Source organism: Zea mays, chromosome 1 (genome assembly GCF_902167145.1).
Source record: "Zea mays cultivar B73 chromosome 1, Zm-B73-REFERENCE-NAM-5.0, whole genome shotgun sequence".
NCBI lineage: Eukaryota > Viridiplantae > Streptophyta > Magnoliopsida > Poales > Poaceae > Zea > Zea mays.
Window position 1 is genome coordinate 1599223 of NC_050096.1, and position 25931 is coordinate 1625153.

At 46.2% G+C, this 25931-nt stretch overlaps 1 protein-coding gene and 1 long non-coding RNA gene across 2 annotated transcripts; one reads left to right on the forward strand and one right to left on the reverse strand.

Annotated features, from left to right (window-relative positions):
* Positions 1 to 1946: 1946 nt before the first annotated feature.
* LOC103630483 (expansin-B4) lies at positions 1947 to 3131 on the reverse strand. Its single transcript, XM_008651534.4, has 2 exons — positions 2853 to 3131; positions 1947 to 2755 (listed from the first exon to the last, which is right to left on the reverse strand). The coding sequence occupies exons 1-2, from the start codon at positions 3046 to 3048 to the stop codon at positions 2130 to 2132; spliced, it is 822 nt and encodes a 273-aa protein (XP_008649756.1). The 5' UTR covers positions 3049 to 3131; the 3' UTR covers positions 1947 to 2129.
* Positions 3132 to 4601: 1470 nt separating this feature from the next.
* Positions 4602 to 5812, forward strand: LOC103630490 (uncharacterized). Its single transcript, XR_555090.2, has 4 exons — positions 4602 to 4797; positions 4887 to 5084; positions 5317 to 5490; positions 5565 to 5812. It is a non-coding gene; the product is annotated as an uncharacterized lncRNA (long non-coding RNA).
* Positions 5813 to 25931: the final 20119 nt, after the last annotated feature.

Consider the following 25931-nt stretch of genomic DNA (forward strand, 5'->3'; position numbering starts at 1 on the left):
AAAGAAAAGACCGTGGTATTCAAGTTGATCATTGGATCACTTGAAAGGGGTTGAGTGCAACCCTCGTCCATTGGGACGCCACAATGTGGAAGTAGGCAAGTATTACTTGGCCGAACCACGGGATAAAAACAGCGTGTCTCTTGTGTTGCTTTTCTGTGTGATTGATTCTATATCAAGAATTCGCTTTATAACCACTTGGTTTAATCAAACTAACGTATTATAAACCAAGTTTGTGTTATTAGTATTGAATTTTGCAGGATCACTTATTCACCCCCCTCTAGGTGCTCTCAGGCGCGAATGATGGAGGTTGAATGACGGAATGAAGAAAGATTAGGGTAGACTCAGGGATGAAGCTAACAAATATTACTTTCTAGAGGAAAGCCGTAAGAAGTTACTTAACTTCCTAGAGGTTGTACATGTACTCTAGGAAATAACTTCCTAGAGGCGACCGTAGGAAGTTAGCAGGGATGACTAACTTTCTAGAGGAGGTCGTAGGAAGTTAGCGGCTCGTTTGACCACGTTCATCGGTCAACAGCTAAAAGCTAACTTCCTAGATGTGGCCGTAGGAAGTTAGCAGGCGCGGCTAACTTCCTAGAGGCAGCCATAGGGAGTTAACAGGGGCAGCTAACTTCCTAGAGGAGGACGTATGAAGTTAGCAGGGGCGACTAACTTCCTAGAGGAGGCCGTATGAAGTTAGCGGCTCGTTTGACCGCACGCGTTGGTCAACAACTGAAAGCTAACTTCCTACAGTTTTTATAACAACCCGTAGGAAGTTATGGTTATTTCCTAGAGCTACCAGTAGCCTCTCGGAAGTTGGTAATTTCCTACGGTTTGTTCTAAAAGCTTTAGGAAGTTAAGAAATCGTAGTAAGTTTATATTTTTGGTGTAGTGTTGCATTTTACCTTCCACATTTACATTAAGTACTTAAGTTTCAATCTCACCTTTCTAGTTAGATTATTTAGGATTGAAACTTAGAATTTGCGGTAGAGATAACAACACTTAGATAAAACCTAGTTTGCACATTCTAGATTGTTTATTTACATATGTTTTGTTCTAGAAAATTATTTGTGGCCTAGTTTAGAGAATAGTTTTTAGAAGTCCTAATTCACCCCCTCTTGGCGTCACTGTTTCCTTCACCGTCCATAGTACTCGTGAGAGATTCTAGCAGTTGACTTGTGAATTTTCCGTGCCTAGGTCACGAATAGTCAACTTTCCTAGGTTGTAGACTGTCCATGCCCATGTGTCGGACCGTCGATCGGTTTTAAAAAATGTGCAAAGTCAGGTGAGAAGAGCTCTGTGTGCTTAAGTTTCGGGGTCGGTGGACTGCCCATGTCTCACGTTTTGATAGCTTTTCAAATGAAAAGTAGCAGTTAAATTAAGGGGTGGACTCTCCGACCATAGGGCGTAGACCGTACATGGGTGCACAGAAAAGGGACAATAGGTCCATAATGGTTAGTTTGTTGGGGGTGTGCTATAAATAGATGGAGTACGGGTGTTGGCTATTACTCTTGGCATTTGAACCATCTATTGAGCACATACAAGCCTCCAAACCTCTCTCACTCACACACATTGCTAGAGATTGCATTCTAGTGAGTTTGAGAGTGCTCTAGTGTATTGCGTCACTTTGTTGATTCTTGAGGCACTAGGAGGTTCATCAAGCAAGCATCATTGACTTGTTACTTTTGGAGGTTGTCGCCTCCTAGACGGCTCGGTGAAGGTTCCCTGTCGAGCTCTCTGACGAAGGTTATGGAGATGCATCAATGGTGATTATGAGAGTCGCGTGCTTGTCTTATCGGAGCAGTGAAAAGTGACACTAGTGGAATCAAGGTACGAGTGATTCTTTGACCTTCCGGCTCGAGAGTACCAATAATGATGTCTTATAAACAGTAGTAATTATATTTTATAAATATTTAATGTTTTTCTTGATGAAAGTTGAATACCAAGGATAATTAAGAAGGGTCGGGGAGAGTATATATTATATATATTATATATATATATATATATTATTATAATTATTACAGCACGCACCGCTGCCTGCATATCGATCTACCCGATCGAGCTGAGCCTGAGACTGCGAGGGCGACGACAAAAAGGCTGCAGCTGTAGCTGCAGGAGATGAATTGTGGGATTCACGAGGAGTACTGGACGATGGATCTGTAGAATGTGTTTGGCCTCCAGTTGAGTGGGATGACGTCGCGTGCGACGAGCGTCTTGCCGGAGTCGGTGCGGGTGCGGATGGAGAAGGGTGGCTGCAGGCGGTGGTTGGAGTCGAGGCGCCAGATGGATCCCCATGACTGGCTCATGGGCGTCCAGCGGCGGGCGCGCTTCTCCATGAGGTCGACCTGGACGACGTCGCCGTCGCCGTTCTCGTACTCGACCAGCACGGCGAAGTAGACCTGGGTGGAGCCTTCCTCGACGTGGAAGCCGACCTTGAGGCCTGGGAACTCGCAGGGTACCCTGGCGAACTGGATGTCGATGATGCCGGCGCGGCGCAGGTCGTCGTTGCGGCCGGGCTTGGCCAGCCTGCCGAAGGCGGTGCCGCTGAGGTCGAAGTGGTAGGGCGCGACGCCCGGGGTGTAGTTCATGTCGGTGATGACGACGGTCTCGGTGCGGCCGGAGCAGGCGGCGTGCTTGGAGCACCTGATCTTGTAGCAGGAGCCGCATCCCTTGCCGTCGCGGTAGAGCGGCTGGTTGCCGCAGGAGGTCATGGCCATGAACGGGTACTGGTTGACGTTCTTGAACCCGCAAGCGCCGCCTGCATGCAGCAGCACCGATGAACATCGTTCATGCGGCGGCGGCAGCAAGCATATACTAGCTACGTACGTACTGATTATATATTATTGCATACGTACCGTTGTCGTAGGGCCCGGCACCGTTGGGCTGGCCGTACCATGTGGCCCTGGCGTTGCCCCACTGCAGCTGCCTGGCGGCGGCATCGCTGGTGTTGTAGTTGTTCACGCCGCCGCTGGCGAAGGAGCAACAGGCGGCCAGCAGGAGGAAGACGGCCCGAGGAAGCAGGTAGAGCGAGAGGAGGGACCCCATCCCCATTGATGATGGCCACCGCCGCCGCCGCTGCTCTGCTCCAACAATGTACTAGCTACCCGGCCGGCTCTTTCTACCGAAGGAAGGAACGCAAGGACGGTATATATATATGCCTGTCTTTTTTCCTATACTATGCGGCGGCAGTGTTTGTTTTTGCCCGCAGCTGAGAGTGACCGAGAGAGAGAGAGATAGAGATCTCGTCTCGTGCATGCATATGCTCATTGCTACGCTTGCCTGCCATGCATGCATCCACGCACATGGGCCATGGCTACCCCATCATCGCATCGCATGCATGGCAGCATGGGCATAACTTGCTTTATAATTTCCTGCCATGGAAGTGGAACACACGGCTAAAACCACTTTTAACTTATTATTTATTTATTACAAGAGACAAGCACGAAATAGAGTTCAAGTACAGCCTGGTCCGAGAATAATCAAGACGAAACCACAAATTACAGCATGTTTTGAATCATTCACTTTGTATTTTATTATGATCCTCACTCGTCTTATCACAACATGTTTTGAACCAGTTCACAAATATATAACACCGTTGATTTTTTTCGAAAATTGTGACCATTCGTCTTATTCAAAATATTTATTTAAAAATGTAAAATTTTAACTTAAATACAAACTACCTTAAGTAATAAAATAAATTTTAAAAAAATAAATAATAACTTATTATTTTTTAATAAGACGAGTGATCAAAGTTTTTTAAAATAATCAATTGTGTCATACGTTCATAATATTTATGAACGGAGGAGTGAGTACTATTTTTACTTAACATATACTTGAAAATGTCACTTCAATCACTTATTTGATGCGAGTTAAGCTGGCATGAATAAAAAAAACAACCTGTTGCATTTGTATGGGAAATGCAAATAGCTAGCCTCCAAGAATGGTATTCACACATAATCCATAGCGTAGCAGCTAGCGGCGGTAGGAGAAGAAAGTGACATTTTCAATGTGATGATATATATATGATTCAAGTGACATTTTCAAAGGATATGGTCGTCGATAATAAGCAAATGCCATACGTATATATGGTATAGGTAATATTATTAATTAACGCACATGCATGCATGCATGGTCTCAGATGCAGATGCAGGAGGGTAACATGCAATGCATCAGACATGAGTCCTCCTAGACGCATAGATCGAACGAGACACGACATAAACAACACCAATTAAACTAAAGATCCCATCTACTATGCTATATTCCTATAAAGCACCGTTTTTTCTTGTTTTCACCATCGTGGTTGTTTTGCAAAAAAATGTCCTCATATTTCTTTCTAATATAACCCGTGGATAAAAAAAAACATATATGTCGTGCACGAAACGTCTAAGTCTGTTGCTCTTCCTCACTTCTCGCCTACCATTGGGTCGTTACCTATGGGCCATAAAAAATCACTAAACCCTAACACGACATGAAACCACACGCAACACAACGCTACCATATGTAACTTTAGATGATGTCGCTGCTTCTTCATATTATATGTTCAAATTTAAAATAGAAACTAATACTTTTTCTTAATCACTTGAACATGTCTTGTAAGGTTTTGGAGAATGCAGGGGGTCACGTCCGCCACCCCAATGGCATCCTCGACCTTCTATGCAGGGAACACATTCCTGGACTTGTTGAGTACGCCGGAGTGACGGGCCGGCCCTATTCCTTCGACCACTACGCCACCGCCCCAATGTAGTGGATCGGGATGACAGTCAATTCAACAAGGCAGAGCGAGTGAAGCAAGTGTCGTGGGTAAGTCTTCCTCGTATTATATTGTTTAATATGTCTCATTTGTTGCACATTCTTGAAATAATATATAGATACATCGTCTTTATATGCAGGATTTCTTAAGATGCGAGGCTAGATACTAGCCCAGGGCGGATGTGGTGGCTACCACGAGCTGTAAGAAGCTCGTCGTGGACATGCACTATGAGACGCGCATCTAGACCATAATCACTTGCCACGACTCTGTCCTTGGGGAGAAGGTGGGCAAGAAGGACGCCAGGACCATATCATTGATTCCGGATCAGTACTTGCAGGTAGGGTGGTAATGGATCATGATCCAAATATTTCTTCACAAATTGCTAGGGTCCTAAATTATTTTTAGTTAAAAATGAATAGAAATAGGACCCGATTCGATCCTTACATTTTATAGTGTAAAATTTAGAGCCCATTGTCACCCCTACTTGTAGGTAAATATAGAACATTAATATTGATATTAGATATGCTTAATTTTTATCTTCTGATATGTTGTGTACTTGTTTTTTGTAGATGATTCCTTATTGGTGCGTCGCACATCCTTAGTGCTAGGAGCAAATGGTGCAAAGGTGGTGCTCGACCGAGTGGGACAAAGCTCACAACGGTAGCTAGGAACGTCATTTGATGATGCAAGGTTTCTCCCACGACCAAGGCTGTCGCAGCCTCGGCAAATACGCAGAAGTATGGGTACGTGCTCTCTTTAGTTTAGTATAACTTTCTATTAGGCATGATTTCTAACCTTCTTGTTGGTTTTCTCGCAGTCACTGTCACATGGTGGTCAGCCTTGCTCCATCTTCTTGGCGTATGCTATGACCCACAAGGGCAAGACGACGTTCGATGTCACCTACAGCCTGGAGGATGGGCCCGAGGCATATAGCAACCCCGTCATCCACAACCGCCTTAGTGAGTACACTGTCATGGCAAAGGAGGTCCATGAGCCAGATTACGATCCGAGGATCGAGGACATCGACAGAGATGTCCTCATGAGGGTCGGAGGAGGCAAGATGCATGGGCGGTACTAGATTGCCGACGTGGCAATCGACTCGTCCTCCACTCCACTCTATCTCAGGTGCGAACAAGGAGCACGAGCGCGAGCCCAGCCATACGACCTCGGTAGGACAACTCACATCATCACATCCAGGACTCCAGGTTAGTACTTTGATGCCTCATCATTAATTGAGTTATATACCTTCTCTTTGAATTATTATAACATTGGAGTGAAATATTACATGCCCAGTTAGAATAAGAGAGGTGGGAATGGATGGAGATGGAGGCGAGGATGAGGGCAGAGCGGGAGGCGGAGCGGGCGGCTCGCTTGGCGGATCAGCAAAGGATGGCGAAGATGTTCCAGTAGATGTAGAGCCTTGGCGCCGCACAGGGTTTTGCTCCACCACCTCCGTAGTTCCCTCTAACTGACCCTGCTCTATTCCATACTCTTATGAGTATTAAAATTTTAGTCCTGCATGATGTATATTCATCTGGTCTCACAAATGCAATCTCTTCTTTGTGCAGGGATAATCGTCGGCATCAAACAACCCTCATGGATCGCCCAGCCCATCGCTGAACCAGTCCAGCCGCCCACCTCACTAATTTTCTTATGTTTGTGAAACTTGGACTGAACTTGTTATGGTTTCTAGAACCGGGGGACAATAAGATTTGTGTTCGGCAGGGGTGTTAGCGCGGACTACTCCGAATGGTGAGCCACGAGGGGCTCAAGGGTGGATCTGAGGTGGGTTGGTTATATTGGTTCAGGCCAGAGCCCTAGTCCAGTGTAGTGCTGATCGTAGTATTGCTTGGAGCGTGTTACAATTGGGTGCTTGTGTGAAGTTGTAGTGATATGGGATGATGGGGGTTGTCTTGCTCTTTTATAGCCCAAGGGTAGATGTTACAATGAGGACTAGTATTCTACTGGGATGGAGTTTGGCCTCCTGCTTTTAGGCATCGTAGCCCTTGTGGTCTTGTCTGTTGGGTCATGCTTCTAGACCTTGTAGCCCCTATGGAGTCGTCTGCCGAGGCATACGCCGTCGTACCTTTGGCATGGCGTCGCGTCTTGTCCGCCTTCCTGTAGCTACTCCGATTTAGACATGGCAGTGCTTGGTGGGTTGTATTGAGTCAACTCTAGGTGTGATTTAGGGATGTCTTCAGTACACTTCATCTTCCGTCATCCCCTAGCGTCATCTTTCATCATGCGTAGACGCACACTTAGTATGGCGTATTTCCCTATCCCCTCTGGTGTATGGGGTCACTGTAAGGACCCTGATGTTGAGGATTCTACGGTCGGGGTCGTCCGGTCCCTCTGGTAAGTAGGGATACATATTGTAACACCCTGAATTTTGGGGGTATAAAATTTCTTTCTTATGATCATTCAAATTCAGGTGTTACTCTTCTCTATCTCACTTTAGTTTTCCTCTCTCTCTAGTTTTCTCTCTCTCTTTTAATTAGAGTTAGTTGTACTAGTGAGGGATTATTTATTTTATTTTGCCCAAAACATATGAGTCATGGAATGTTGCATCATATTGAGCCTAAATATTCTTTGAATTGTTGCACATATTTGATTTGGTTTGAATTTGAAACTTGATTTGAATTTGAATTGAAAACCATAGAGAAAATAAATAGAAAAGGCAATAGAAATTCCAGGAAAATAGGAAAAGCTAATTCGGCCCAAGGCAGCCCATTAAGCCCAGCCCGCGCGCGCCCGTGCCCACGCGTCCCTGTGCCTGACAGGCGGACCCCACCTGTCGGCGCAAACCCGAGCGCCCTCTCTCCCTCGCTCTCTCGCTGCTCCGTGGGACCGACCTGTCGGCGCCGTTGCTCTCGCCCACGCCCGCTTTCCCTCTCTCTGCCCCACCGACCCCACCTGTCAGCGCGTCCCTAACCTCTCGCCCACGATCTCCCCGCCGTGGACGCGCCCACGACCGCGCGTTCTCCAGCCACGACTGAGCCCCCGCGCCCCTTTTGAACCCCGAGCCCTGCTCGCCCACCTCCCCTCTTCCATTTGCGCCCTCTGCCCAGCTCTCCCGCCCTCTCTCTCGCTCTGCCCACGCGAACCGAGAACCTCCGCCACCGCCCGCTGACGTCCACCGCCTGTTCCATGGCCACTGTTGTGCCCATGCCCCGTCCAGTGCCACGGTAAGCTTCGCCTTGCCGTCAGCTACTCAGAACACCCTTCGGTGTGCCCTCCCCCTCTCTGGTCTGTCCGGTCCGCGCTCACCGGAGTGGTTCTTGTGCAGCCGGAGCTCCGCCACCGTCGCCCCGTCGTGTCCCTGTGCCTCCGTCGTTGCCCCGTGCCTCCAGCGCTTCCCCTCAAGGTGAGCAACCTCCCCGCACCCCTATTTCCCTGTGTACTGCACTGGTTAACGCGCAATTGCTCACCGGAGTTGCCCCGTGCCGTCGTTAGCCCGCCTCGCCGTGTGCAGCACCCTCTGGTGCTCCCGCGCCGGCGTGGTGCCCTCGACTGAGTCCACAAGATCCCCCTGTGCGCGCCTAGGCCAACCCCCAAACCTCTGGTGCCGCGCCGTGGCCGGTCTGCTCGTCTCCGACGAGTTCCCGCCGCTAGACCGAGCGGCGCTACCTCGCCCATGTCCGCCCCCTGCCGTTAGATCTCGGTTGTTCGCCCGAGATCGGATAGTGTAGAGCTAACCCGAGCGGACCTAATCGTAGCCGCCCGATCCAGATCCAACCGTCTCTCCTCTCTCCCCTTCACCCGCGTCTCTGCCCATGGGCCCGGCTGGTCAGCCCGCCCTGGCTCGCTGGCGCCCTGGCCCCGCTTGTCAGTCGTGTTTGCGCGTCCGCGCCCGCGCGATCTAATATGGATCGTAGGTTTCTGATCCGATGGCTGAGTTTTACCCGTACCCCTTCGCGTGGTCGTTTTGCTTAAGAACACCCCTGGTTTTAGGAAATCAACCCGCCGTCCTTTGTTTTAGCGCATAGGTCCCTGGTTTCTTTAGAATAGCCCCTAGACTTTTATTTAATTATAGATTTAGCCTTAATTTCATATTTCAAACTTCAAAACTTGTTTATTTCATATCTTTTTCATATGAACTCCAAATTTAGTGGTTCAAATTGCAAAATGTTCACAAGATTATTCTCTGTTCAAATAAAATATAGTCAACTATAATCTGCATACTTTAATTTTTACACTTGGAATATAGAATTAAAGTATATATTTATTTATTTAATGAAATAAATAAAAGAAGAATCCTAGGAATAAAGTACATTCAATCTTGTAAGATTAGTGTTATGCATCACTTGGATTTATTTTTTTGACTTAAACTTTAGGCCTTAATAACATAAACAAAATTAGGAATGTAATTATGGATAATACCTAAAAGGTAGTCAAATTCCTAAATGAGAGTAGTTTATATTATAATTCTAACTTTCCTTTGTTTTAATCACTACTTAACCTTTTGGAGTTATGTCCCAAACATTTAGAGAGTAATCAATTCCCCAATTAGGATTACTCCATTTTTCTTTGTAACTTGATATCATTCCCCTACACTTAATACTATACCTTTTGAGTTATGTGTCAATGATTATAAATGTTTGATGTGCTGTTCATTTATACTTTTCCAAATGTATTGAATGTATGCTCGCTTTACTTAGACAACGAGCAGTCCGAGGTTCCTGAGTGTGTTGTTGGAGACCTCCCTGAGAAACAACCTGGTGAAGGCAAATGTCCTCAGACCTATTATGTCCTACTATACTTTATAATTCACTGTCCCGCATTACATTACTGAAACTTAAGGATTGACTAGTTTGTATTTCCCTTACCCTTGTTTACCTTTTTGGGTTAATCATGGCTAGCTTATGCTATTGCTTAAACTAAATCAATGAACATGATGTGATCTTTTATGATACGATGATGTTATCCCGATGGGGTCCTTGTGATTACTTTAGGGGGCTCAGGCTCTTTCCTGAGTGCCTCTCCGTAAGGACCTGTTTGGGGAGCGACAACTCGGGATAACAGTGCAACCTTGAGGGTGGAATGGGACGCCATTAGCTGATTAATTAGAGGAACCAAAGGAGTAGTTGGCTTCGTCGTAGGGCCGTCAATGGTGTCCGGACACAATACTTGCTCTGCCGAGGCTGGTTGCAGAGGTTCTTTGATTTGGTTTTGTTAGTCACCCTTCCTCTGGGAGATGTACTGTGTTTATCAAAGTGGAGAAACCTAACGGGCGGCTATGACCTCTGGGAAATCTTTGTAAAGGCTACGTAGTGAGACCCTGCTAGGTCACCTTGGTAGTGATCAATGGGGAGGCTAGAACCTCAGACATAATGGGAATCATGGCTTGTGGGTAAAGTGTGCAACCTCTGCAGAGTGTTAGAAACATGTATATCAGTCGTGCTCACGGTTAAGAGCAGCCTTGGGATCCTCTTCGATTAGAAGAACAATGGTTACTTTTATGATGATGATTAACAATGGTGATTATAATCCTAATCTCTGGTATTTCCTCTTGGAGGGAGTGCCTCTGGGTAATAACTGGGTTATTACTAAAACTTGGCTCTACTTATAGTAATAAAATTTGACCAACTAAAAGCAACGACTTAACTTTAAACTCCACATATAGCTAGTCCACTTTAGCCAAACGGGACATTTGCTGAGTACGTTGATGTGTACTCACCCTTGCTTTACAAACCACCCCACCCCAGGTTGTCCCCATTATTCTTAGTGCTCAGGAGGTGAAGCTGGCAACATGGATGACTTCGAGAAGTTCCAGGAATACTATGAGTTCTAGTTTATCTTAGTGGCAAACCCCCAGTTAGCTGCTTGTGTAGGCTTACATTCTACGTTTCATTACTCCACACTTTGATAATATTGTTGAACACTATAGATATGTATTAGACTCTGTGGATGTCTCAAACATCTTTATGTAACTAAGTACCTTTCCGCTATTTAATTCAAGCATTGTGTGACGATGTCCAATTATGTAATCGCTGTGTACGTGAGTTTTGATCCTGGCACGTACATGGTTCGTATTCGGTTTAACTTCCAAAACCGGGTGTGACATAAGTGGTATCAAAGCCTTGCTGACTGTAGGACCGCTAACCTAGACTAGAATGGTCGACCTAAGGACTATATACCTCTACTCTTACCTTGACCTTAGTGTCTTTTCAAAAGTTGGTCATCTTGACCAACTCTATGTTATTTACTTATCTCAAAAGGTTTCGTCTCACTTTCCTTTTTGTTTACTTTCTGGTCTCATAGTTCTATTCTTATTCTTGTGCTTACGATTTTTTTGTAGATGGCTCGTCTCAGGTGCAGTAGCACTGCACGTAAGTCTGTGATCCCCTTTTTGCCTTCTCGCCTAGCGGAGCGTCCATTGTGTCGCACGGTGTCAGGTCAGTCCAGCCAGCTAGAGAGACTGGATCATCGCCTGCACGAGGAGCAGGAGCGCCGACGCCAGGAGCAGGAGCAGGAGCAGCAAGACTCTTCCCCCTAGCCTCAGTGGGAGGTGGAGTCTAAGAGGCCGCCTTCCCCTGCACCTCAGCCAGAGATGCCCCCTGCACCACCACAGGGCATCCCGGCTGCTAGAGGAGACCCTCACGGAGACAGAGACGACGACGACGCTAGTGGCAGTTCGAGCCACGACACGGAGTGTTCGGAGGAGCCGGAGCCGGAGGGATGGATCACGAGACCCATCACTCGTGACGCTGCTCGTGGGTGCCATTTCCATGACGCTCTTGATACCCTGTTGTGTCGGGCCTTTGACCGACACACTTGGTCCATCGAGTACCGTTGTGTAGTCTACCAGTGTCATCGCGGGTTATACCCGGACCAATGGGAGGCTACTTGCTTGGTGCGCTGTCCGGACGATGATCTCCAGGGTGCAGAGGCCTTCTCAGAGTACTATTCTATCACTGAGAGGGACACTGCCGAGGCAGCCATGCAAGATGCAGCACGACAGGCACTTTCTCATTATTGCTTGTTGTTCAGCGGGGTAGCTAATGGCCTTGACCTGAAGTACTACCCTCGCCGTTCGATCGGCAGTGCTGGAGGTGTGATTGTCTCGCCAGTTGGTGAGGGCAATCCTAGGCTGAGCAGCATGGTCAACTTGGTCGCCGTTCTCAACACAGAGTTGGACCACGCCCTTGATGAGTTGGGCAAGGTTCGGGCGGAGGTTGCGGAATTGCGTGCTAAATGCGCGGCACACCACTCTCTTGATGGTGGTTCTCCCGCCCCTATTGGGATTCAGCACCCTTACCGTTCATCGCCCCGTGGTCGCTTCGACTATGGTACCCCAGACTGCAGGACCCGCATAGATTTAGATCCATAGATCAATAGAGTCGCAGTCTGTAATAATGCTTAGTTCAGTGTGTTAGTCCAGTCAGTCTAGTTAGAGTTAGTTTGCTTATCTTATGTTGGATGCTTGTTATGATGGTCATGTAATGAAATTGGATCTTTGTAATGATTGTCACCAAGGTGTTGGTATCCCCTGCAACTTGGTGTAGTTATTAATAAAGTCAGTTATTTAGTTGGGTAAACCATTTATTTCCACTTCCCTCTTTATCTGAGAAGCTGTCAGTGAAGACGGTCATATGTTCAGTGCTTTGAAGATTTCCGTATATCTTTTCTTATGCTGAAAGACTACAGAGTCAGATCTGATATGTGTGTGATTTCTATAGATGTCTAAGAACAGACGCAGATATGCGAGGCGTGCTCAGCCAGAGCAGTAGACACCCCAGGAGGAGGCAGCTCCAAAGCAGCATTTGCCACCGCCACCCCCGATGATCATTGAGCAGATGTTCTTGATGCAAACCCAGGCAGTTCAAGCAATTGGTCAGACATTAGCAGCGATGCAGCAGGTTCAGCAGCAGCCACCACCACCTCAGCCTCCAGTGCAAGTCCAGATGCCACAAGTGCCTAGAGACAAGCAGGCAGAATTCATGAGGGGCCATCCCCCTGTCTTTGCCCACTCCGCTGACCCCATGGACGCGGAAGATTGGCTGTGTACTGTGGAGCGTGAGTTGCACACTACCCAGTGCAACAACCGTGAGAAGGTGTTGTATGGTCCCCGACAGCTGAGGGGAGCAGCATAGCCTTGGTGGGAGTCTTACCTCGCCACCCATGCCAACCCTGATGCCATCACTTGGGAGAGTTCAGGGAAAACTTCCATCGCTACCATGTGCCCGTGGGACTGATGATAGTGAGGAAGGAGGAGTTTCTCGCCCTGAAGCAAGGTCCCCAGTCCGTCAGTGAGTACAGGGATAAGTTTCTGCAGCTGTCACGTTACACCCCAGAAGACGTCAACACGGATGCAAAGAGGTAGTACCGCTTTCTGAGAGGATTGGTTGATCCCCTCCATTAGCAGCTCATGAACCACACTTTCCCCACCTTCCAGCACTTGATAGACAGAGCAATCATGACTGAAAGGAAGCGTCGAGAGATGGAGGATAGGAAGCGCAAGATTGGTGGGCCTCAGGCCGGGAGTAGTAGTCGTCCCTGCTACTCAGGCAACTCGCCCCAGCAATTCAAGCAGGGTCACCAACACCAGCATCAACGTCAGCACCAGCACCAGTACCAGAGGCAGTTTCCTCAGCAGCAGCAGCAGCAATACCGTCAGAACACTCAGACGGGAGGAAATCAGTACCAACGTCAGAACAACCAGGCAGCTCATCTTCTTGCCCCCGCAACCAACCAGAATGGCCAAGCAGCCCCAACACAAGTAGGAGGTCGTGCATGCTTCTACTGTGGAGAACAGAATCACTGGGTGAAGAATTGTCCAAAGAAAGCAGCCCAGCAACCGTTAGCAGTCAATGCCCCAGCAAGACAAGGAGCACCACCGCAAGCACCAGGAGTCCGTGGTCAGGCCTACAACTGTGGAAAGGTGAACCACCTGGAGGCCGAAGCAATCTAGGATGCTTAGGACATGGCAGTAGGTATGTTTCTAGTCGAATCCTACCCAGCAAAAGTATTATTTGATACTGGTGCCACACATTCTTTTGTTTCTGCATCTTGGGTAGAACCACATAACATCCCCATAGAACCAATGATCCCACCTTTGAGAGTTAATTCAGTTGGGGAAAAAGTTTAGTCCGATAGGATTTGTCCGAATCTAAGGATTGAAATAAGAGGGATAGCCTTCCCCGCTAGCCTAGTAGTAATGGGAACTCAAGGGTTAGATTTCATCCTAGGGATGAATTGGCTACACAGAAATCAAGCCACTGTCAGTTGTGACAAGAGGACAGTTAAGTTGGTGTCCCCATCCGGAAAGGAGGTAGTAACCAAGATATACTTACCTGAACTAGAAGAAGGAGCCTGTCACCATTTATCAGTAGATGACAAGGAGTCCAATCCGATTGAAACAATTAGGATTGTGTCAGAATTCCCCGATGTATTCCCTTAATAGTTACCAGGCATGCCACCTGAAAGGAAAGTTGAATTTGCCATAGAGCTTATCCTAGGCACCGCCCCTATTTCCAAGAGAGCGTATTGAGTGTCCGGGCCAGAGTTGGTGGAACTCAAGAAGCAAATTGATGACTTGTTAGAGAAAGGTTATATCAGGCCAAGTACCTCACCTTGGGCAGCCCCGGTGTTATTTGTGGAGAAGAAGGATGGCACAAAGAGGATGTGCATCGATTACAAAGCCTTGAATGAAGTCACTGTCAAGAATAAGTACCCCCTGCCCAGAATTGAAGATTTATTTGATCAGTTGAGAGAAGCCAGTGTGTTCTCAAAGATAGATCTGAGGTCAGGTTACCATCAACTCAGAATCCGACCTGCAGATATACCGAAGACAACATTCATCACCAAGTATGGACTATATGAGTTTATGGTTATGTCATTTGGATTGACGAATGCGCCAGCGTACTTCATGTATCTGATGAACAGTGTGTTCATGGACTACCTCGACAAGTTCATAGTGGTGTTCATTGATGATATTCTTATATATTCCCAAAATGAGCAAGAGCATGAGAAACATTTGAGGAAGGTACTTCAAAGGCTACGAGATTGCCAGTTGTATGCCAAGCTTAGCAAGTGTGAGTTCTGGATCAGCGAAGTTCTATTCTTTTTTCATATTATAAACCGAGATGGACTAGCTGTGGATCCAAAGAAAGTAGCAGCAAATCTAGACTGGAAAGCACCAAAAGAAGTCCGAGTAATCAAGAGTTTCATTGGGATGACTAGTTATTATCGGTGTTTCATTGAAGGTTTCTCCAAGATTGCCAGACCAATGACAGCCTTGCTAGAAAAGAAGGTTGAGTTCAAGTGGACCTCAGCATGCCAAGAATCATTCGAGATGTTCAAGCAGAAGTTGCCAACAGCGCCAGTGTTGGTTTTACCAGATGTTCACAAGCCATTCTCAGTATATTGTGATGCTTCGTACACCGGACTGGGATGTGTGTTAATGCAGGAAGGGAATGTAGTGGCATACTCGTCCCAACAATTGAAAGTTCATGAGAAGAATTACCCCACTCATGATTTGGAGCTAGCAGCAGTGGTTCTTCATGCATTGAAGACCTGGAGACATTATCTTTATGGGCAGATGTGTGATATCTACACGGACCACAAGAGCCTCAAGTACATATTCACTCAGTCAGAGTTAAACATGAGGCAGCGAAGATGGCTGGAGTTGATCAAAGACTATGAGCTGGAGATTCATTATCACCTAGGCAAAGCAAATGTGGTTGCAGATGCTCTTAGCAGGAAGAGTCAAGTCAACATGTTGGCCGCTCACTCGATGTCGCTCGAGCTAGTGAAGGAATTCGACAGGTTGAGTCTCGGATTTCTGAACAACACGCAAGGAGTGACAATTGAGCTAGAGCTCACTCTGGAGCAAGACATCAGAAAAGGTCAGAAGGATGATGAGAAAATCAACGATATCCGACAGCTGATCATCGATGGGAAAGGTCCATATTTCCGTGAAGATGCCGAAGGAGTGGTATGGTCAAAGGATAGGATGTGTGTTCCCGACATCACCTTGATCCGGGAACTGATTCTCAAGGAAGCTCATGAGACAGCGTATTCTATACACCCTGGTAGTGAGAAAATGTACCAAGACTTGAAGAAGAGATTCTGGTGGTATGGTATGAAAAGAGTGATAGCAAAGTATGTGGCCAGATGTGACAGTTGTTAGAGGATCAAGGCCGAACATCAGAGGCCCACATGTTTGTTGCAGCCGTTACAGATTCCTTAGTGGAAATGGGATGAGATTGGGATGGACTTTATAGTCGGTCTGCCCCGCACTCGGGCTGGTTATGACTCCATCTGGGTAGTAGTGGACCATTTGACAAAGACGACCCATTTCATACTAGTCAAGACCACCTATAACAGTGCAGTGTTGGCAGAGTTATACATGTCTCGGATTGTGTGCTTGCATGGTATTCCAAAGAAGATAATATCAGATAGAGGCACCCAGTTTACTTCTTACTTTTGGCTGCAGATACACGAAGCGTTGGGTACACACTTGAAATTCAGTTCAGCTTATCACCCGCAGACAGATGGCCAGACTAAGAGAACTAACCAGATTCTTGAGGATATGTTGAGAGCTTGTGCTTTGCAAGACCAGTTAGGTTGCGACAAGAGGCTACCATATGCAGAATTCTCCTACAACAACAGCTACCAAGCCAGTCTGAAGATGTCACCATTCGAAGCACTTTATGGGAGGAATTGCAGAACTCCATTGAATTGAGACCAACCCGGTGAAAGGCAGGTATTCGACCCTAAGATTTTGCTTGAAGCTGAAGAGAATATCAAGATGGTCCGGGAAAATCTGAAGGCAACATAGTCTAGGCAGCAAAGCTATGCTGACACCAGGAGGAGGGAACTCAGTTTTGAAGTGGGAGACTATGTCTACTTGAAAGTGTCACCTATCAGAGGAACCAAAAGGTTTGGAGTCAAGGGCAAACTAGCCCCTCGCTATATCGGACCGTATCAGATTCAGGCAAGACGTGGAGAAGTGGCTTATCAACTGAGCTTACCAGAGAACCTGTCCACAGTGCATGATGTGTTCCACGTGTCTCAGTTGAAGAAATGCTTAAGAGTGCCAGAAGAGCAGTTGCCAGCAGATGATCTTGAAGTTCAAGAAGATCTGGCATACATTGAGAAGCCAACGCAGATTCTGGAGACAGCAGATCGGGTCACTCGGAGGAACACCATCATAATGTGCAAAGTCAAATGGGGCCATCACTCAGAAGAAGAAGCAACCTAGGAAAGAGAAGATGATCTGAGAGCCAAGTACCCTGAACTCTTTGCTAGCCAGCCCTAAATCTCTAGGGCGAGATTCTTTTAAGGGGGATAGGTTTGTAACACCCTGAATTTGGGGGGTACCAAATTTCTTTCTTATGATCATCCAAATTCAGGTGTTACTCTTCTCTATCTCACTTTAGTTTCCCTCTCTCTCTAGTTTTATCTCTCTCTCTCTCTTTTAATTAGAGTTAGTTGTATTAGTGAGGGATTATTTATTTTATTTTGCCCAAAACATATGAGTCATGGAATGTTGCATCATATTGAGCCTAAATATTCTTTGAATTATTGGACATATTTGATTTGGTTTGAATTTGAAACTTGATTTGAATTTGAATTCAAAACCATAGAGAAAATAAATAGAAAAGGCAATAGAAATTCCAGGAAAATAGGAAAAGCCAATTCGGCCCAAGGCAGCCCATTAAGCCTAGCCCGCGTGCGCGCGCCCGCGTGTCCCTGTGCCTGGCAGGCCGACCTCGCCTGTCAGCGCAAACCCGAGCGCCCTCTCTCCCTCGCTCTCTCGCTGCTCCGTGGGACCAACCTGTCGGCACCGTTGCTCTCGCCCACGCCCGCTTTCCCTCTCTCTGCCCCACTGACCCCACCTGTCAGCGCGTCCCTAACCTCTCGTCCACGATCTCCCCGCCGTGGACGCGCCCACGACCGCGCGTTCTCCGGCCACGACCGAGCCCCCGCGCCCCTTTTGAACCCCGTGCCCGGCTCGCCCACCTCCCCTCTTCCATTTGCGCCTTCTGCCCAGCTCTCTCGCCCTCTCTCTCGCTCTGCCCACGCGAACCGAGAACCTCCGCCACCGCTCGTCGACGTCCACCGCCTGTTCCATGGCCGCCGTTGCGCCCGTGCCCCGTCCAGTGCCACGGTAAGCTTCGCCTTGCCGTCATCTACTCGGGACACCCTTCGGTGTGCCCTCCCCCTCTCTGGTTTGTCCGGTCTGCGCTCACCGGAGTGGTTCTTGCGCAGCTGGAGCTCCGCCACCGTCGCCCCGTCGCGTCCCGGTGCCTCCACCGTTGCACCGTGCCTCCAGCGCTTCCTCTCAAGGTGAGCAACGTCCCCGCGCCCCTATTTAATTGTGTACTGCACTAGTTAACGCGCAATTGCTCGCCGGAGTTGCCCCGCGCCGCCGTTAGCCCGCCTCGCCGTGTGGATCGCCCTCTGGTGCTCCCATGCCGGCGTGGTGCCCTCGGCTGAGTCCACCAGATCCTCCTGTGCGCGCCTAGGCCAACACCCAAACCTCTGGTGCCCCGCCGTGGCCGGTCTGCTCGTCTTCGGCGAGTTCCCGCCGCGAGACCGAGCGGCGCTCCCTCGCCCATGTCCGCCCCCCTGCCGTTAGATCTTGGTCGTTCGCCCGAGATCGGACAGTGTAGAGCTAACCCGAGCGGACCTAATCGTAGCCGCCCGATCCAGATCCAACCGTCTCTCCTCTCTCCCCCTCACCCGCGTCTCTGCCCATGGGCCCACCTAGTCAGCCTGCCCTGGCTCGCTGGCGCCATGGCCCTGCTTGTCAGTCGCGTCAGCGCGTCCGCACCCGCGCGCGCGCCCGCGCGATCTAATCTAGGTCATCGGTTTCTGATCCGATGGCTTAGATTAACTCGTAACCCTTCGCATGGTTGTTTTGTTTAAGAACCCCCTGGTTTTAGGATATCAATCTGTCGTCCTCAGTTTTTATTTAATTACAGATTTAGCCTTAATTTCATATTTCAAACTTCAAAACTTGTTTATTTCATATCTTTTTCATATGAACTCCAAATTTAGTGGTTCAAATTGCAAAATGTTTACAAGATTATTCTCTGTTCAAATAAAATATAGTCAACTATAATCTGCATACTTTAATTTTTACACTTGGAATATAGAATTAAAGTATATATTTATTTATTTAATGAAATAAATAAAAGAAGATTCCTAGGAATAAAGTACATTCAATCTTGTGAGATTAGTGTTATGCATCACTTGGATTTTTTTGACTTAACCTTTAGGCCTTAATAACATAAACATAATTAGGAATGTAATTATGGATACTACCTAAAAGGTAGTCAAATTCCTAAATGAGAGTTGTTTATATTATAATTCTAACTTTCCTTTGTTTTAATCACTACTTAACCTTTTTGAGTTATGTCCCAAACATTTAGAGAGTAATCAATTCCCCAATTAGGATTACTCCATTTTTCTTTGTAACTTGACATCATTCCCCTACACTTAATACTATACCTTTTGAGTTATGTGTCAATGATTGTAAATGTTTGAAGTGCTTTTCATTTATACTTTTCCAAATGTATTGAATGTATGCTTGCTTTACTTAGACAACGAGCAGTCCGAGGTTCCTGAGTGTGTTGTTGGAGACCTCCCTGAGCAACAACCTGGTGAAGGCAAGTGTCCTCAGACCTATTATGTCATACTATACTTTATAATTCACTGTCCCGCATTACATTACTGAAACTTAATGATTGGCTAGTTTGTATTTCCCTTACCCTTGTTTACCTTTTTGGGTTAATCGTGGCTAGCTTATGCTATTGCTTAAACTAAATCAATGAACATGATGTGACCTTTTATGATACGATGATGTTATCCCGATGGGGTCCTTGTGATTACTTTAGGGGGCTCAGGCTCTTTCCTGAGTGCCTCTCCGTAAGGACCTGTTTGGGGAGCGACAACCCAGGATAACAGTGCAACCATGAGGGTGGAATGGGATGCTCTTAGCTGATTAATTAGAGGAACCAGAGGAGTAGTTGGCTTCGCCGTAGGACCATTTATCAATGGGGTCCGGGCACAGTACTTGCTCTACCGAGGCTGGTTGCAGAGGTTCTTTGATTTGGTTTTGTTAGTCACCCTTCCTCTGGGGTGATGTACTGTGTTTATCAAACTGGAGAAACCTAACGGGCGGCTATGACCTCTGGGAAATCTTTGTAAAGGCTACGTAGTGAGACCCTGCTAGGTCACCTTGGTAGTGATCAATGGGGAGGCTAGAACCCCGGGCAGAATGGGAATCACTGCTTGTGGGTAAAGTGTGTAACCTCTGCAGATTGTTAGAAACTGGTATATCAGTCGTGCTCACGGTTAAGAGCAGCCTTGGGATCCTCTTCGATTAGAAGAACAATGGTTACTTTTATGATGATGATTAACAATGGTGATTATAATCCTGATCTCTGGTATTTCCTCTTGGAGGGAGTGCCTCTGGGTAATAACTGGGTTATTACTAAAACTTGGCTCTACTTATAGTAATAAAATTTGACCAACTAAAAGCAACTGCTTAACTTTAAACTCCACATATAGCTAGTCCACTTTAGCCAAACGGGACATTTGCTGTGTACGTTGTTGTGTACTCACCCTTGCTTTATAAACCACCCCACCCCAAGTTGTCCCCATTGTTATCAGTGCTCAGGAGGTGAAGCTGGCAACATGGATGACTTCGAGGAGTTCCAGGAATACGATGAGTTCTAGTTTATCTTCTTGGCAAACCCCCAGTTAGCTGCCTGTGTAGGCTTACATTCTACGTTTCATTACTCCGCACTTTGATAATATTGTTGAACACTATAGATATGTATTAGACTCTGTGGATGTCTCAGATATCTTGATGTAACTAAGTACCTTTCCGCTATTTAATTCATGCATTGTGTGACTGTTGGGGACTTGTTCTCAAATGCTATGAATTAAGAACAAGGCAACATAGAAAATGTTAATCGATAAAGTCCTTCGTCCTTCAAAGCATTATTCCCCTTAGGATATAATGGCTTTCGGACGAAGGTTATGAAGAACGCACCTTCATAAATACATTATACAATGACGAAGGATGAATTGTAAGGAATATAATGAACAAGATAAACAATTATATCTTATTATCATGTATAAACAGAAATAACATTGGATTACAAATGTACCTTCAACTTGAAGGAGATGAAAGTACAAGCGTGATGCAAAAGTGTATGCCAAATCCGCGTGAACAGTATGGGGGTACTGTTCACCTATTTATAGGCACAGGACACAGCCTATGTAAAATTACATTCATGCCCTTTACATTTGATAATAATTCTATTGTAATCTATCGAGGTCTGAATAGCCTTTTCATCTTTAAGTCGGTTTCATTTTGTTGTTGTCATGCCGAAGCTTTCCTGCTCACACCTTCGGCGCTGTATCAACCTTCGTATTATTCTGGTCTGCTGTGATACCGACTTGAGTCCGAAGATACCTGTTCACACATTAAACTCCAGAAATACTGTTAAATCCTGTTTTTGAGGACCTTCGTAAGCCGAAGGCCCCCAACAGTAGCCCCTCGCAATATTAATTTGTTTAAAACAATAAATTTAGATTGCGACATGGACGAAGGCTTTACGCCGAAGGTCCGAAAAAACACCTTCCCTTTGCTAGAATAGCAACATTCACTGACAAGCGGGGTCTTTCAATTTTCAACGCACTGGGCGTATAAATATGGCCATACGGCAAACTCATTTGGCACGCTTTCTTGTCATCTGCTCTCGCTCACTCGATTTTTAGCTTTTGTGCACTAAGATTTTCTGAGCTTTTATTTTTGAAGCTTCGGCTTTGAAAACAGTTTTTTAGTGTTTCCGAAGATGTCTGGAGATAAGAAGGCTGCTGCTGAGACGAAGCTGAGTCTTGACGAAGAGAAAAACTTGGGGTTTCTTATAGCGATGTCGAAGACCAACATAGAAAAAATCACCAAGGAGATTCTAGAAGGCTTGTCTGAGGATACTGGTGACAGCGACAGTTATGATGTGGATAGCGGTGGTGAAGACTCCGAAGATCGTCCCTGGCGACCAAGCCATTCAATTTATGGTAAATCAACTATCAAAGAGAATCATCTTGTCAACATGAGAGGAAGGTATTTCCGGGATTTGTCCGTTGTGAGGGCCGACGAAGGGGAGAAGACTTGTCCACACCCCGAAGAGAATGAAGTCGTAGTGTACCGAAGCTTTTTGAAAGCTGGGCTGCGATTTCCCTTGAGCAGCTTCGTCGTGGAGGTGTTGAAAATCTTCGAAGTCTATCTTCACCAACTTACTCCCGAGGCAGTTATAAGGCTGAATATCTTCGTGTGGGCCGTGAGAAGCCAAGGTTTGAAGCCTGATGCAAAAAGCTTCTGCAATATACACGAATTATTATATGAAACAAAACCTTGGGGTAAGGAACAGTATCATAATAATTTTGGCTGCTACAATTTCGTTTCTCGGTCCGGGTCAAGCTGTCCCGTGCCGACCTTTCGGAAAAGATGGCCCGGCGACTGGATGACAGAATGGTTTTATGTGAAAAATGACCTGTCAGTACGAGAAGATATCAAAGGTATAATTATGCGCCCTATTTGGCAAAGCTTCGGCCTTCGGAGGCCGAAGGTTGAAATGAATGAAGCTGCTGAAGAATGCCAGAGGGCCTTCGACGTTATCTGTTCTTTTATTGGAACGAGAGATTTAGTACAAGAGCATATTGCCTTCAGGGTATGGCCGCTCGCGGAGAAATGGGAAATGCCGCAAGAAACCATAAAAAAGGCCGACGAAGGTGGACTTGTCAGACTGAAGTACACCTTCAAGTTCGGAGATAAATTCGTTGAGCCAGATGATGACTGGTTAAAAAGCATTGAAAATTTAAGTGATGAGCTGCTTGGGGCTTATTCGAAGGCCGAAGATATTACGATGTCAGCAGCCTTCGGAGGCCGAAAAAAGAAAAGGCTGAATCGGGTATTTGATGCAATTGGGTTTGTCTACCCTGACTATTGCTATCCCATTCGAAGGCAGAAGAGAAAAACACAACCTCTGCAAAAGAAGAAGCTGTAACTGCTCCTAGCGAGCCAGAACCGAAAAGAAAGAAGATAAAGGTCCTCACACATCGGCCGCGCTATATTGAACCAGCTTCGGTGCCTGAGTTTACCAGAGAAACTTCTTCGGCCACCGAGGCTAAAAAGCCAACCAAACCAACCTTGCTGCCAGAAGCTGCAAAAATGGCCGAAGCGCCAAAAAGGATAGAATTGGAAGAACCGAAGATTTTGCTACCAGAAACCGAAGAAATGGCCGAAGCGCCATCCACAGAAAAAATGGGAGAAGTGAAAAAACCAATTGAAGAAAAAACATCAGAAGTTGTGAGTCCTGCAGCAAATGTTGAGGCAATAAAAAATCAAAAAGTGCCAGCAGTGACTCCGAAAAGAAAAAGAATGGCTAATGTGCTAGATGTACTGGAAACAATTACATCTTCAAGCACACCTCCGAAGAAGGCTGCTGCCATTCCCGAAGCGAAAAGTGAAATTTCTGATACTAAAGCTCCAGAGCAAGAAACTGAAGCCGAAGCTGGGTCCTCAGAGCCTGTGAAGATAAAATCCTTGGAAACCAAGGAAGAAAAAGTAACAGAGCCAACCTTTGTTGCAGAAACCAGTGGTATTGTCCCCGAAGCATCCCCCAAAGTCCTTGATTACATTGTTCGTCATGCTTCGGGGAAAATACTATCAGAAAAAGAAGAGCAAGAAGCCCAGCGCTACGCCCAAAAACTGAAGTATCCAAAGGGGGCGTTAGTATTCAATGGTAGTGGAGAAGAAGACTTTTTGTATTGTCTCCCTGACAGTAAGGAGATTTCTGTCTGTCGGGAGATGAGCAGGAGCTTCGGATTCCCCACATTGGAAGACGGGCTCTCGGTGCTGTCGAAGAATGATCTGGCCGACAGCCTGGCCTATAATAGCTTAAAGGTGCAGCAAATGAGATCTTTGCATTTTTGTAGAAACCAAAATTTTTTTGTTTGTTTAAATCTATTGACGCACACATATTTCTCTGTACAGGGCCTGATACTTAGCAATGCCCTCAGGGCACAGAAGGATGCTGAAGACGAAGGGTGTGCTATAGCCCTGAGCAACCTTCGTTCCGAAGTAATTGAACTGAGGAACGAAGGTCTCGAAAAAGATAAGATATTACATTCATTGATAAATAAAATAAAAGAAGACGAAGCTGCTTTTAAAAGTCAAGCCGAAGCTCAGAAGCGCGAAATTGAAGATCTTCGGAAACAACTGGCCAGAGCCAAGGAAGAACGCATACTTGAAGAAACAAAGCAAGAACTCAGCGACCAATGGGTAGATCACTTAGAAGGAACTGTTGAAGAGCTTCGGTCGTCCAATAAGAGATGCTATAACAAATCTATAGAGTGTGTTAAGAAGTTAAAGGCTATCTTCGCCAAAGTCGGCGCATTCTCAAGCGAAGAGAACTTCACAAGAGGCAATCCCGAAGGTCCCATCGAATGGATCGACCACGAAGCTGAGGCTTTCGAAGAAATTTTAAATAGCCGTGGAGATATATGTGCTTTCTCGGGTGCTAGAGGGATTGCCACCATTTTAGAGAAAAAGGGCTGCGAACACGTAAAGATTCTAGCGCAATCCGAAGCTGCTTTGTCCTTCGAAGATGCAAGGGATCCTTCGGCCGCTAGCATGGTTGGTGGAAAAATTTTCACCGATATTTGGGATAATGGTGGCCGAGAAATGGTCGGAGAAATTATTCAAAAAAGTGAAAAGGGCATTCACGATGCTAGAGAAGTGGCTGAGGCTGCTGAAAAGAGCGCAGAGCCCGAAGGTCAATTAGGTATTAACTAATAGTTTTTATTGTGTTGTAATTTTAAGTTTTAAGATTCGTTTGCAATTTGTAGTAGCAATGTAGTCGTATCCTGTCCTACTTCAGATCCTGCTGAAGCGTCTCCGGGCCCTCAGCCGAAAGGAGACGACGAAATTAAAAATATGGCTGAAGCCATTATGGACGAAGTCGTCAATCGGCTCCTGAATGAGGCTGCAGAAGTTGTTCTGAGAGAAGATTAAATACTATTGTAAATTAAACTTCTGAAATGTAATATATTGTAACATTTTGTAATACTGAATGTAATATACCCATTTTTATCGCTCAATTCTTTACGATGCATGAAACTTTACACGTACCGTTTTTGAGTCTTTGACGAAAAAACACCTTCCCTTCTTTTCATGCTTCGTGAAGAAGAATCTTTCTGTCACAACAATATCCAGTGTTCTGATGAATAATATCCAGGCTTCGTGAAGATATTCTTCGAAGCTATACTTCCGAAGATCAATAATGTATCTCCTTGTGACATTATGATTTTTCCCTCTTTTTTTTTCAAAACATTCTTCTGTAGATCAATATTGTGTCCACCTCTTGTGCCATATGCAACATGATGTATGATGCTTATGCTATGCGAAATGATGTGATGATGTTATGTTATGTGAGGTGATGTTTATTCCGAAGATGCACACGCATCCCTGCAATAAAACACATAATCTTTTATAAGCCTCCCTTAGGAGCTTCTTCGCCTTTTACTTCAGCGGAATCAGCGTTTATTTTTCGCTGTAAGCCTCCCTTAGGAGCTTCTTCGCCTTTTACTTTCAGCGGTATTCGCGTTGACTTTTCGCGCTTCGCCCTTTACTTAGGCGGTATCAGCGTTGACTTTTCGCTGTATGCTCTGCATTCCCTTTGGAACGACTTTGGAGCAGAAAACTTACACTGCGCTCCCTCTGGAGCGGCTTTTTGTGACTTCGGCAAACTTACTCTGCGTTCCTTAGAACGACTTTTTGTTGTTTCGAAGAATTTTCGATGATCCGAAGGTCCTCTTTGTTATCACAAGTCTTTCAACAATTTAAGCCTGTGAAGAAAATATATTTTCCTTGTGGGAATCAACGAAACTATTTACATGAAACCTGAACAATGTCCTTTATTACAGAAAATAAAACTGAATGAAAAAGATTGCTATTAAGGTAGGATATTTGTCAATAGACTGTGCGAGCTTCGGACTGTTCTCTGAAGTCCCTTTGGTGTGGAGCGTATTGGCTCCCTTCTGGCTGCTGGCCTTGTTGCAGCGGTGGTGGAGGCGGAGGTTGTTGCCAGGAAGCCTGAGGTTGACTCGCCGAAGCAACAGAAACTGCAAGGTGATTGCCTACATACTCTGGGATGTAAGG

Bases quoted from the DNA above. Each gene is read 5' to 3' on its own strand.
- LOC103630483 (XM_008651534.4), bottom strand. From the start codon at position 3,048: ATGGGGATGGGGTCCCTCCTCTCGCTCTACCTGCTTCCTCGGGCCGTC. The intron at 2,756-2,852 runs GTACGTATGCAA...TGCTGCATGCAG, and splicing joins TGCCGGGCCCTACGACAACG to GCGGCGCTTGCGGGTTCAAG.